This window comes from Kwoniella botswanensis, chromosome 2 (genome assembly GCF_036426115.1).
Source record: "Kwoniella botswanensis chromosome 2, complete sequence".
NCBI lineage: Eukaryota > Fungi > Basidiomycota > Tremellomycetes > Tremellales > Cryptococcaceae > Kwoniella > Kwoniella botswanensis.
The window spans coordinates 1,947,163-1,959,695 of record NC_088600.1 but is presented as its reverse complement, the minus strand read 5'-3'; the positions used below and the strand labels follow the sequence as shown (position 1 = coordinate 1,959,695).

The window sequence follows — 12,533 nt, the reverse complement described above, 5'->3', positions numbered from 1 at the left end:
AATTCAAACCATCCAATAGTAAGTCCCTATCTGATCCGTCGTATGTATCCAACAGGAATTGCCAAGAGCATCCACAACCACATACATCCACCTAAGCATATTCATATCTCGTCGTACTTTGCCTTGCCTCAGACCCAAACCCGCAAAGAGAAAGAAACGAATGCCGGATCTCATAGTCATAATCCTTATCATCCAAATCCTTTGCCACATGGTATGGCTAAATTCCCAACTCGTCTTGTGGTTGGTCCCTTATTCTTCCCACTCTAGTTATAGAGATAAGGATTCGAGTCTCTCAACAAACGAGATGATAAAGATGATCTCTCCTTAGATCGATAGATCTCCCAATCGGGTCAACCCGTAGATCATAAAAATAAAATAAATGAAAATGCCTAATCCCATACGCCATGGCTTTACACTTTTCCATCCAATAATATCTTCACGATAAGGACAGAGCAATCACATGCGATGCAATCCTGAAGGGACAACAAGAGGACTAACCTGTACCAAAACTTTGTCTCCTCCCTACTCCGCCTCCTGCCAAACCAGCATGTGCATCCCTATTTGGACTTAACGCCCTACTCATCTTTTCTTTAAAAGTAGAAAATGTCGATGAGCCCACCGTAGGTGATTCGCTAGGCCTTCTTTCTAATCCCGCGTTTGGTGGAAGTGCCGGCGTGTTTGTGGTTGCTGTTGTCATAATTGCGATATTACTTGTAGTATATATGGTTGATCAGTGTCTATGATTGTTTTATGATGACCATCCATTCCTATGAATCTTGAACACATACATGCATCTACATCTACACCAGCTTCAACTGTTTTTGCCAAGCAGAGATTTTTTTTGCTTAATTCAGTCATCTGACCCTTACTCCCATGGGGCAACAACCGGGTCACCCATCCGATGTGGCACTTTAGTAAGATGGCGAATGTACAAGTCCAATTCACACTTGCGGTGTGTGAAACAAGAATCGTCATACGATACTATATGCATTCCCATATACGTTCGTTTTCAACTATATACTATCGCCTTGAGATATAAAGGGGACTGAAAAAGAAGACCAAAGTCAAATCTATAACATAAAATATACGAAGAGGGAAGAGAGATTATAAGATTAATTAATTGTGTTTTAAAGGTTATGTCAACCTAAGGACCTTTACAAAAAGGATTTCTTGTGCAACTTTCTCAATTCCTAACTCCTGTGACTTGCGAATACTGACGTCTTTGACCAGAACCACAAGCCAGACTTCAACAAGTCTTCTTCCACTTATACGTCAACTCGTCCACCTCCAGCAGCAGCGTTTCCTACAGCACCGTGAGGCACTTTCTCATGGGATGAATTGCCATCAGGTGAGTGAGGAGCTTCAGCGATGACATCGCCAGAGGTGAGTCGGGGTCGAGAGTCAATTCGGTGCAATCGGAGCTCGGGGTCGGTACCAACGTAGTCGTAAGCGAATTCACCAAGGTAGGCATCATCGATACCGACGATCTCAGCTTCTTCGCTGGCTCGGAGTCGGAGTCCAGGGATGAAATGGAGGATCCAACAGATGATAGTGGTCATGACAAGGGAGTAGGCGAAACCTGGAAAGGGAAGGAAGGACGCACGACGCGCGAGTCAGCGAAAATGTTTGTGGCGCGCGACCTTATTTCACCAAAAAAACTCCGATTCATCGGACCATGCTCCAGCACACGCCACATCCACTTCCAGACGTCTTTTCGACGTTTTTCTACAACTTCGCATGCATGTATCTTGTTCAAATTGCAAGGAAAACTCACCAGAAATCATGTCAGCAATCTGGTAACCGAGCTGAATGTAGTTATGGTCAAACCAGCCTCCAGGAATCTCTGTAATTCCATCGAATCCCGCGACAGAAGCTTGGGCGAAGAGACCAGTCATAACACATCCGACCATACCTCCGATACCGTGAGAAGCGAAGACATCGAGGGTCTCATCTACGCCAACGAGGAACTTGAGTTTGGTAGCGAAGTTACAAGCTACTCCAGCCACGAAACCGATAGCGACAGCGGCGGGGGAACCGACGAAACCGGCAGCAGGGGTGATACCGACCAACCCTGAGATAGCACCTGAGCAGAAACCAACAGCTGAGAATTTCCTTTCGAGTCTCCAATCGAGTAACATCCAGGTGATACCACCGACTGAAGCAGCGAGGTTGGTGACGATACAAGCTTGGACGGCTCTGAGGTTAGCAGAGAGAGCTGAACCACCGTTGAAGCCGAACCAACCGAACCAGAGGAATACCGTACCGAGAATGACGAAAGCGGTGTTATGGGGTTTGTAAGCTAATCGTTCGGTACCGTATCCTCTTCGTTTACCGAGGTAGATGGCGATAGCCAAAGAAGCTGTACCGGATGATATGTGTACGGGGGTACCACCGGCGAAATCCAATCCACCCATGATGAAGGACCAACCGTTAGGGTTCCAAGTCCAGTTGGCGATAGGACAGTAGACGAGAGTCAACCAGCAGAAAAGGAAGACCATAACGGGACCGATCTTGGATCGTTCGGCGAAACCACCAATAGCGAGAACACCAGTAATGAGCTGTATGTGAGGTACGAGTTATAAGCTGGTTTCTTGAAACGGAACGGCACATTTGTTATGACAACGTACACAGAACATGCATTGGTATACACAGAACAGCAAAGCTGGGATTCTGCTTGACCCAGCAGACGGGTCTGCGAGTACACCTTTAAGACAGAAGTATCGCAAATCACCGATGAATCTATAATGAAGAAATACAGTTAGTACCTGATTTAATGCGCTTGAGATCCAGATCTCAGATGTCAGTCACGCAGTGACTTACTTGGAGCCGGTATCAGAGAATGCTAAGGAATAACCTATATGCACGAGAACATTTGAAATCAGCTTGAGTTGTTTTATGGAGTGACGTTGAGATTGCCTTGAACTCACCCCAGAAGAACCATTGGAAAGAACCGACAGCTACACCAGCCACCGACAAGAATATCATGGACAAAGCATTCTTTCTCCTTAATAGACCAGAGTAGAATAATCCTACACCTGGTATCATCAACCATACCAATGCCGTAGACGCGAGAACTAGGATGACAGAAATGATCAGACCCTTATCTCGCTTATCGGTGCGATATTCAATAAAGCTACTCACCCCATGCCATATCACCAAGGTTGTAGATGTATGGTGTACCATCATCAGCGTAGTAAAGGACATCCTGAGATGTCTCTACGTAGGTCGCGTTGACCATTGTTGCGAAGTCGATGTGGGAAAGTATTGAATGTGTGTGAGAGAAATGCTTATCAAGGACCCGAGCGCTCACGAAATCTTGTTGTTGTTGTTGTTGTGGTTGTTAGATCGTTGACAACCAATGTTTGTTCAGACGCTTTTAGTCTAAATAATAGAATGGAAGATGTAAATCGAAATAAAGAGAAGTGAAAAGAAAAGAAGAGTTTAAAAGACAGATCGATGGTTGTGTTGAAATAGATAAGAAAGGAGGGAGGACGACATGCAACCTCGTGTGAGTCTGAGTGACTTTACAAACGGGATTAGGAACGGGGTAAATCGGACCAATCAATCAATAGAGCGAGAGGGTTAAAGATAAAGATACGGTGTACGGTATAACTATCCTAGCTGTAAGACATGCAAAACGGCCAAGCAGAACTCTCCTTGGGATCCGAGAAAGGGGGAAAACGAAATGCATGAAACCCAAGAAAACTCAAAAATCCATTTGATTGGTTGTTTACCAAAAAATAAAAATCCTTATCTATCCTATTTTCTAACTTTCGGGTCAAGCCATGACACCATCCACCACCTGCAAACCATTCCACCATCCGCAATCTGAGTAATACACCTCCCTCTCCTATCCTGAGCGCTCTCGTCGTCCAAGTGATTTACGGAAAAAAGCAGGTTTCTCATTTGTTGTTGCATGCTTTCTCCTTTGGAGTATGCCGTTGATCGTGACTCGAGCATATCGTTGAGTACTGCAAGTACGTAACATCCCGCCAAGCACCTGCTTATCAGAGTGTTTTCATTGGTTCAGAGTTTCGATCCTTATCTTTCGTTTATAAGGTCACATCCAAGTTACCCTTTGCGGCTTTCACCGGTTCACCGATCCGCCGGTCTTCTCAAAAAGGTAATTATATACCATCATACAGAAACGTGACTGACGCGTGGTATCGTGATTTCGGGTTTTGACCCTCGCCTCGGGACGCGTTGCGGAGGAGATAGATTAGAACTGCTGATGATGGAGAGCTATGTCTTGATCGCATTAAACTCCCAACGTCAATGACACGTAATCATCAAGCATCTCAACGTGTGATCTTCCTCGACTCATCATCTTCTCGGTCACTTTAATCTCGCTCAGATCCTCACGAGGCCCCTTCACTCTACACCGATTGTACTAATTTAGCGGAGGGATGAAACGACGCAATGCCTGTGTAGGTAGCTGTCAGGATTTGACTGTTCTCCTGAACGCCTCACAACAACCTCCCCACTTTTGCGCATGACATTTCGCCCATCACCGGTTTCGATGTTTACGAATGCTCGAATCTTGACTGCCTACCAATACTCAATCAAACTCTTTTACAGAATGACCACGATGGGAAGGGGACCTCTGATCAATGGACATCATGAGCGACATGGTTCTGATCGCTTTTTCTCCAACCAAGACTAACTTGACGGTACGTGCACGATGATGTCCGCATGTGAACACGTCTTCCCTGTTTATACAGCCCTCGACAAGCCAAAATAATCAAAGTATAGTGTTCAAGAGTACTCGGTTCAACGATCCGAGCGAAGATCAAGGGGATCCAGCGTTTGTGGTTGATGGGTGCTCATTCCTACGGCAGGTGGATCTTGGTGTGATTTTTGACACTATGCATCGGAAGGAGGAAGCTGTAGGATCTAGAAAAGAAAGTGTACCGAACAAGTTCAAAATTTTGTTCACTGACCTCGTCACAGCATATAATTCTTCTTTTTGATTTTTTTTTTACCGTCTCCCGTCCTATTCGTTTTGTCTCCCACCGTTTCACCTGTCTGGTGATCCGTCATAGCTAAGCCACCCTCTCTGTCACTACGGTGTCTTGTTGTCCCTGACGACCAGAACATCGATACTATCTCTTTTCAAATCATTGGTCACCACCCCAGAAAATCGGGTGATCATCATGGTAGCCCTTAATCTAACTTCCCTTGGACGTACGTCCGGTAAAAAATTTATCTCTTCTGAAGATACCTCTGCTCCTGGTCTATCTCATAATCATAAACCAACTCATTTCCCTCAAACACCATATATCCATTCCAAGCTTGACGATAACTCATCAGTTAAGAGAGATCCATTCGCACGAAACGAGGGTTTACAACATTCATCAATTTATAATACTGTCACTAATTCTTCTTCACCTAATAACAATCATACCGTCAACAACCAACCTACCACCTCTTCTGGAAGTGGCCATAGACATAAGAGGAACGAATCGGAATTCTCATTAGATCGACAAGTAGTAGATATCGTAGCGGATTACGTTAAACCCGAATCTGACAAAGAACTCTCTTCTTCTCAAAACACAACCAGAAAAACTCACAATAGTGTGTATAGGGAACATAAGAATTCCGATTTCTTATCTGCAGGTGCTCCGTTATCGCCCGTTCCGTCCGAAAGACCCACGCCAAGTAGAGCATCGTCATTTAACGATCAATCTTCTGCTCCTCCTTCTCCTCTGATTGCTCCGTCGATTTTATCGCAAGAATCCACTTCCACAAACTTTCATCAATCGAAAACTGCCAATATGAGAGGAAGCAATATCCGCAGAGGAGGAAGTAAAACTTCGACCAAGACTACTGTACCTTATGGACCGGGCATGTTGGAGAAGATGGAAGAGCTAGATGAGCTGAAAGGCTTAAGAAACGATTCAATGCCTCATATTTTGTCAAGCTTCGACAGGACGTTCAACCAATCTGTCACGAGTGTTGGATCGAGGACTAAAGCAGATAAGATGCTAGGCATAGACTTGAATGCTAAGTTGGCTTCTTTGTATTTGGTTTCGGGATTAGGAAAAGTGAGTGTTCCTATTAGCTTGACCCGACATGTCTGATACTCGATCTCTTCAGTCCACCGCTCAATGGTCTTTTGCCGATTCCGATTCTTCACGCGGTGTACAACCACTCGAGGACTCCATGGGCCTCTTCTGGCGTCCTGAGATGTTAGGTAGTTCCTTCAGCGGAGAGAAGACCGAAGAAACCTCTCGAGCAAGGAAAGATTCAAAATCAAGTACTTTCACCAATGGCTTATCCAAAGATATCAGAGGGAAATACGTTCCCGATGCTGGACCTGATGGTGCTCAAAGACTCGTATCGAAGAGCATCAAATTCGCTCATCCCCGAGATGGTAAGCTGATGCTCTCCTCAATGTGGTAGGGCAAAGACCTTAACTCATAATCCGATGTTTTGCAGTCGAAGTCGTCAATTCGACTTTGTCACCTCCGACTACGTGTCATGCATTCACATTCACGATCCCTCGACACGATACTCTCGCTGCTATCGCTCGAACCCGTTTGGACAGTGCGGTCTCAGGGGCTCCAAATACACTCTCGATGTTATCTGCAATCGACGAACACGGTAATTTCGATCCATCATTGCATCTACAAGCAAGGGGTAATCCGAATGTACGAAATTCCAATTCCGCATCAGCTACTGAACTCACTTTTTACGGAGTGACATTGACTGTATGGACTCATGCCGATCGAGATAGGGCGGTCCAATTGAAAAGTATCAAGATGCGTGCTGAGCGCGCTAAGTTAGGTCAAGGATCTCTCAACTCTATCAACCCCTTAGCTCAACATCAGCGAAAGAGCTCGACCGCTCCTAGTGAAGGTAAGAAGGGAGGAACCAAGCGGGGTTCATTACAATATATGATGGGCAGAAATCAATCTGAAGGCGATATCACCGGTACGAGTGAGACTGAAACTGGTATGAGTGATTCGGATCTTGAAGGACCTTTAGGTCGAAGAGCGATGATGAGAAATACGATGAACAGCGATAGGTTGTCGACTGTTGATAGTGTACCTGAGGATGTGGCTGCTGCGTACGATGAGGCCAGCGATATATTCTGGATGCCTTATGCGATCACTCTTGGTAAGTGGGATACGATATAGATCATTGTAGCCTGGTATCTTAACCGCTAATACAGAGTGTACTTACACTATCAGTCTCTCGATTCCCGATCTATGATTTCTTACAAGACTACCTCCGATTAAGTGTGAGTCTAAACAATTATTGGTTGTTCCGTCCAGCTGATGGTTTTGATATCCATACTTATTATAGTGGGCAAGGTTCTCCAAGAATGCTAAGATCCATATGACCCAGATCAACAGACTGTTGAACTATGATCCGCCAAGACCAGGAGAAGCATTTAAGCTGCCTGTAGGAGAGAAGTCAGAAGATGAAGTGGTAGTCGAAGGACATATGCCAGGAGGTCTGATGGACTTCGATAAAGGTCTGATGAAAGTGGATTTCCAACTTTGGCCTTTGTTCCAAGCTGTCGAATTGGATCATATCATCACTGCTGCCGAGGTGAGATCATCTTCTTTCTGCTATTATAGAGTGATGCTGAGGCTGATAGTACTGTATCGCCCCTCTTTAGGTCGCTTTGTCAAACTCTGGAAGAATCATCTTTTGCTCGAAACATCCCGCGATGCTCAATGTCGCTGTCAGTACACTCAAGTATATTGTCGAATTGAGGGGATGGGATGGTATCACCATGCCAATGATACATGCTGTAGGTGCTTGTGGTCAGGTAGATCGAAGACTGACGTGGGTAATAGCGTGATACTACATTCGTAATCGAGGATCCTGGACCTTATATCATTGTAGGTTATCTCGATTTGGCGATACCTAATGCCAGGGTTTACATGGACTGGTCTACGTAGGGTATGCCAACCGAATGTCGATACCTCCTGGTCCCACCTCCAGAAGCAGTCATCGTTGATATCGATACTAAGTGGGTATTCGATGATGTTGCATGAAGCTGACGATTTTAGTTCTTTATCTTGTAAATCGCCACCGGTGGGAGCAATCACCCCTCGACCGAAACGAGAGAAGATCAAACAAAAATTGTTATCGACTCTGGGTCATTCTTACCGTAAGTTAGCCTATTAGTCATGCCTCTTGGACATTCGTATTGACTGATGGCTCCATTATAGCTATGGACCGAAGTATCCCTATGGAATTCAAGGTCTCTTACCCTAAAGGCAATTTCCGTAATTTTAATCGATTCACATGCAAGGGCGAGAGACCTCATTATCTCGGAGAGAGGTTGAAAGCGCCCAGCTGGTGGAGACATGAAGCTATCATTTCTGTGTTTGATAAGATCCTGGCTGATAAGGTAAGTTAAAGTTTTAAAGTCATCCGACTAAGTTTCAATCAAAGCTAACATATTGTTTGTTGGTGTAGCACAAAAAGCCTACGTTGATTCAAAGATTGATGAAATCTGGGATGGCCAGACCACAAGCTCAGTTATCGCTTGGCGAACAGCTTGCTAAAGCCATGATGAGAAGAAGAGCCTGTGAGTGATGAATCCTTACAATCTTCTTCTACAGATATAAGTACTGATGGCATCGAGACAGTACACTACGTCGAAACAAGGGACGACCTCGAGCTCAAAGTCGCTAAGATCAATAAGCGATTACTCAAACTCATCCAAGAAGGTGATCATGTGAGCTCTGCGACATTCTGACAGTTCGTTGGGATGTGCCGCTTATGTCCATATCGTTTTTAGTGGAAGAAACAATTCGAGATGTTTGAGAAGTACGCAGATCGACTCACTATCGAAGCTAATTAGCTGAAAACGAAGATCGAAAGGGAAAGGAGGGAAGCCAAGAGGTTATCCAACTGTAAGCTGTCATTTCTGGGCGGAGATAGAGAAATAGCTTTGCTGATCTTTTCTGGTTGTCTGATAGTGGCAAATGAACAAACCAAGCAGAATGTTGAGTTGGAAGAGAAACTCAAAAACACTGAAGATGCTAGAGCGGAGGCCATGAGACAATTATCAGATATGCACCAATCGTGAGTCTAACGTCCTCGTCTACACCAGATCAATCTCCATCTTCATATTTGTCGAGCTAATGAACAATATCATGCGTTCTTTTCGCTATGCAGTATTCAAGAACTCGAGAGGGAAAGGGAGGACATCATGAATTCTCTCGAAGCTCAGATCAACGGCGCCTTAGCTGGTTTACCCAGCTCTTTCACACCTTTGAATGGTGCGGGATCCGATACTTCCTCTCGACCCGGTACGCCCAATACCAATGTCAACGTCAACGAAGCGTCATCAATCCGATCATCTTTAAAAGGTTCCACAAGATCTAGAGCTGCCATTGCCCATTCGATGATTTCTATTCAATCAAAACCCATGAGTGTACTAGGTCAAGTGAAAGGCAATGGAATGGATAGTAAATTAAATAAGAGGGCTTCGGTAGTAACGAGTGCGACGGTTGAGACTGAGACTGGACGTGAATTAGGGTTGGGTTTGCCAACTGGAAGTTTGAGTGGGAATGATTTGATCGCTCAGAGAGTAGCGAGTATACAAGCTAAGGTGGGTTCAGCTTCCATTCATGCACACTTTCGTTGGTGAGATCTTGGTACTGACACAGAGGGAACGTAACGATAGCTCGAACTCGCCTTGAACGTAGTTTCATCCCAACGTTCATCTAGCGTCATGACCTCCTCTTCCATTCCGACAGATAGCGAAGTAGAATCTGAATCGGGTAACGAAACGGATACAGAGGGGAATACAACTATCATCGGAACTAGGAAATATCAATCTAAAGATACTGAGGAGGAAGAGGAAGATGCGGAGATAACGGATAAAGATATTAACAAAACCCCTACAGCATCTAGAAGACCTTCAAATGCTGATTTCCCCTTCACTGCCACTACAACCAAAGATACAGAGGTCGTTCCGCCCCTGCCAGCACCGTCAAATAGGAAATCAGGCGGCAGTGAAGAATTCTTGTCTGCGAATGAATCTTTTCCAAACCCAGACCCTCCTATGGCCATCAACCCTAGATCACCCATTCGGCCCATAGATGCAGGAGTGGGTAAGACCAAGAATACCACTTCGTCAGCTTCTGCGCCTACACCGATAATCATGAAACCTAACTCCCGAGCTCCCGCCAAAACTTCACCGAAGAAAAAAGTCAACGGGACCAGGAACGTCACACCGCCTTCACCTGCTGCAGACGATAGTGATGCATCTGACATCACCGCTCATCCCCAGACTCAGAGGAAAGTGATCAACGGCAAGAAAGGGTACAACTACGATGATGAGGAAGAAGCGTTCGATAAAGGTGGCAAGAGGCTATCGGCTATGTCAAGTACGACTATCGCTTTTGGACAGGCTGTTTGATTGTTTGGTTTGATTTGGTTTGATTTGGTTTGATTTGGTTTGATCTTTCGAGTTGACATACTTTGGTTTGATTCTGGTTGATTGTAGATAAGGATGTCTGATGTTTGATTAGTTATCGTTAATGGTCATCTTAAATCCAAACCTATGTGTCATATATGTTTAACGCTTATACCGTACACTTTTATTTCCTTTGTTCCTCTTAGGTGATTGTCATATTCATCTATATACCATAACCTTCTACAAAGAAGCTGTGTTTATAGTTTCAAGTATGGCATATGCACACTTGTTACGGTATAAGATGGGCTCATCAATTGAGATTTCAGTAAACGTATATACAATACAATGAACGGGTTAAGCGGGTTAGGCAATAGCAGCAATCTCATCTGTCGTCACCTTCTTGTGTTGCAAGCCCTCCAATGTTGATACCTAAAACCTTTTCCACTATTCCACAATTCCATAGCCTGAGCCAGATTTCACAATCACTAGACTGATCACTCCTCACTTGACACTAGTCCAACGAGATATGCACACGTGAAAACCCTTCTAGATGATATGTTCCGTTTGATCGTCCAATAGCATTGGCGATTTTGATGGATCAGGTATCTTACGAGTACCCATAGCTTCTGTTACTCCGCTCGAAGCTAAGAATTGAGCCCATTTAGGTTCGATGAACAGACCACTGAAAGAGAAGCAGGTCAGTCATTCAGTCGTTGTACATGCCATTGGGTATATCGAGTGATATCGAAAGTGGGAAGAAGGGTGATGGGAAAGACATTCTGAATTGACAACTCACGTAGCATCGGCTATCCTCTCTCCACTGGTTGTCTCCATATAACCACTGACTACGCTCTTCCTGCCTTTGATTGATTCGAGCTTGGTATGCACTATGACGAACTGGAACAAAGGTACAGAGCTATCAGTACCCATCAAGTAGAGATACTTTGACCAGAGAGAAACATCTGCACATAGGTGGAATTATATGCACATTGCGTAGATTGGGTAAGAGCGGTTCAGGTTCAGGAAATACTCACTTGGTCTGCCATGCAAGGTGACCTATAGTTGATGTTCAGATTCGCAGTTACACCAATATTGGATGGAAGATTGAGAAGAGCCTGATTTGAGTGAAGCTCAGGACATCAGCATGGAATCGCGGAGAGTATGAGACATTACCAACAGCACATTGGATGATTGACTCTGATGGCTGCAATATTACTTACATTCCTCGCCAACGTCTCATCAAATACAGTAGCTAACAATCCTCCGTGAATGATACCATCATGTCCACAAAGTGCTCTTCCAAGGTGTATCACAGCTACCAAGGTAATGTATAATGGCATCAGCTCTTCGCCTCTAGCAGAAAGCTGGAGAACTTACCGATCGCTTCTGATTCATCTGTTTTGGCAAATAACACAGGTGCGATGGCTAACATCCCTGGACCTCTCAATGATCCAGCCGTGAGGGAATTGTGCACCTTGTTGGGATCGTAGTTTTGATACGGTCCTGTTCATGGAGCATCAAATCAGCCATGCTCGCTCTTTGAGCTCCTCCTGGCTATCCTTTCCAGCCTACTGTAAAACCCAAACTCACTAGTCTCGTACCATTCCCCTTCTCCCACTTTCTTTCTCATATCTTCTACGATATTAAGCTCGTGTATACAGCTCTCCATGTCGCTCGTATGGCTCTTACCCCTCGGACTGTCTTTATGAGGTGGTGGAGGAGCGTATCGAGGGAAGATGAATAACACCAATTGAGGAGGGAAGGCTGCGCCCGCTACGTATACAGCGGGAAATGCTAAAGCCAAAGCTATAGAGTGGGCAAGTGGCCAGTAAGCCTTCAGCACTCGCAATTCCAGGTCGTATCGCTAAGCTGTAAAGCGAGCAATACAGAATTCGAAATTCAACTTACCAAACCTAGTGGCCCATCTCCTGAAAGCACCTGGACCGCTCCTTTGCCTGGGTGTCGACTCAGCATGGCCATGCGAATGAGAATAACCATGAGTTCTTCCATGAGCGTGCGTAGCGGTGGAGAACCTCTTCGTCACTAGTTGACTTGATCGTGCTCTGGTTACTTGAGCTGACGGACCGGGTAAGCTACCTCGTAATGTCGGCAAGAAAGCGGCTCTGAACGACATGTCGATGAATCT

At 45.0% G+C, this 12,533-nt stretch overlaps 4 protein-coding genes across 4 annotated transcripts; 1 reads left to right on the top strand and 3 right to left on the bottom strand.

Moving 5' to 3' along the window:
- Positions 1-188: 188 nt before the first annotated feature.
- Positions 189-697, bottom strand: L199_007628 (uncharacterized protein; the record flags this gene model as incomplete). Its single annotated transcript, XM_064893317.1, has 2 exons — positions 189-217; positions 499-697. The coding sequence occupies 2 exons, from the start codon at positions 695-697 to the stop codon at positions 189-191; spliced, it is 228 nt and encodes a 75-aa protein (XP_064749389.1).
- Positions 698-1,265: 568 nt separating this feature from the next.
- Positions 1,266-3,238, bottom strand: L199_007627 (uncharacterized protein; the record flags this gene model as incomplete). The annotated part of the gene is made up of 6 exons (XM_064893316.1): positions 1,266-1,579; positions 1,775-2,558; positions 2,628-2,739; positions 2,821-2,854; positions 2,928-3,074; positions 3,142-3,238. The coding sequence occupies 6 exons, from the start codon at positions 3,236-3,238 to the stop codon at positions 1,266-1,268; spliced, it is 1,488 nt and encodes a 495-aa protein (XP_064749388.1).
- A 1,915-nt stretch (positions 3,239-5,153) lies between these two features.
- Positions 5,154-10,390, top strand: L199_007626 (uncharacterized protein; the record flags this gene model as incomplete). Its single annotated transcript, XM_064893315.1, has 17 exons — positions 5,154-6,044; positions 6,097-6,373; positions 6,439-7,119; positions 7,194-7,243; positions 7,309-7,557; positions 7,628-7,762; positions 7,809-7,853; positions 7,914-7,929; positions 8,012-8,125; positions 8,187-8,368; positions 8,437-8,548; positions 8,610-8,698; positions 8,762-8,790; positions 8,845-8,876; positions 8,943-9,048; positions 9,142-9,577; positions 9,653-10,390. 17 exons carry the CDS (start codon positions 5,154-5,156, stop codon positions 10,388-10,390), a joined length of 4,182 nt encoding a protein of 1,393 aa, XP_064749387.1.
- Positions 10,391-10,933: 543 nt separating this feature from the next.
- On the bottom strand, positions 10,934-12,521 carry L199_007625 (uncharacterized protein; the record flags this gene model as incomplete). Its single annotated transcript, XM_064893314.1, has 7 exons — positions 10,934-11,069; positions 11,184-11,284; positions 11,422-11,502; positions 11,608-11,702; positions 11,765-11,890; positions 11,978-12,193; positions 12,296-12,521. The coding sequence occupies 7 exons, from the start codon at positions 12,519-12,521 to the stop codon at positions 10,934-10,936; spliced, it is 981 nt and encodes a 326-aa protein (XP_064749386.1).
- Between the last annotated feature and the right edge of the window lie 12 nt (positions 12,522-12,533).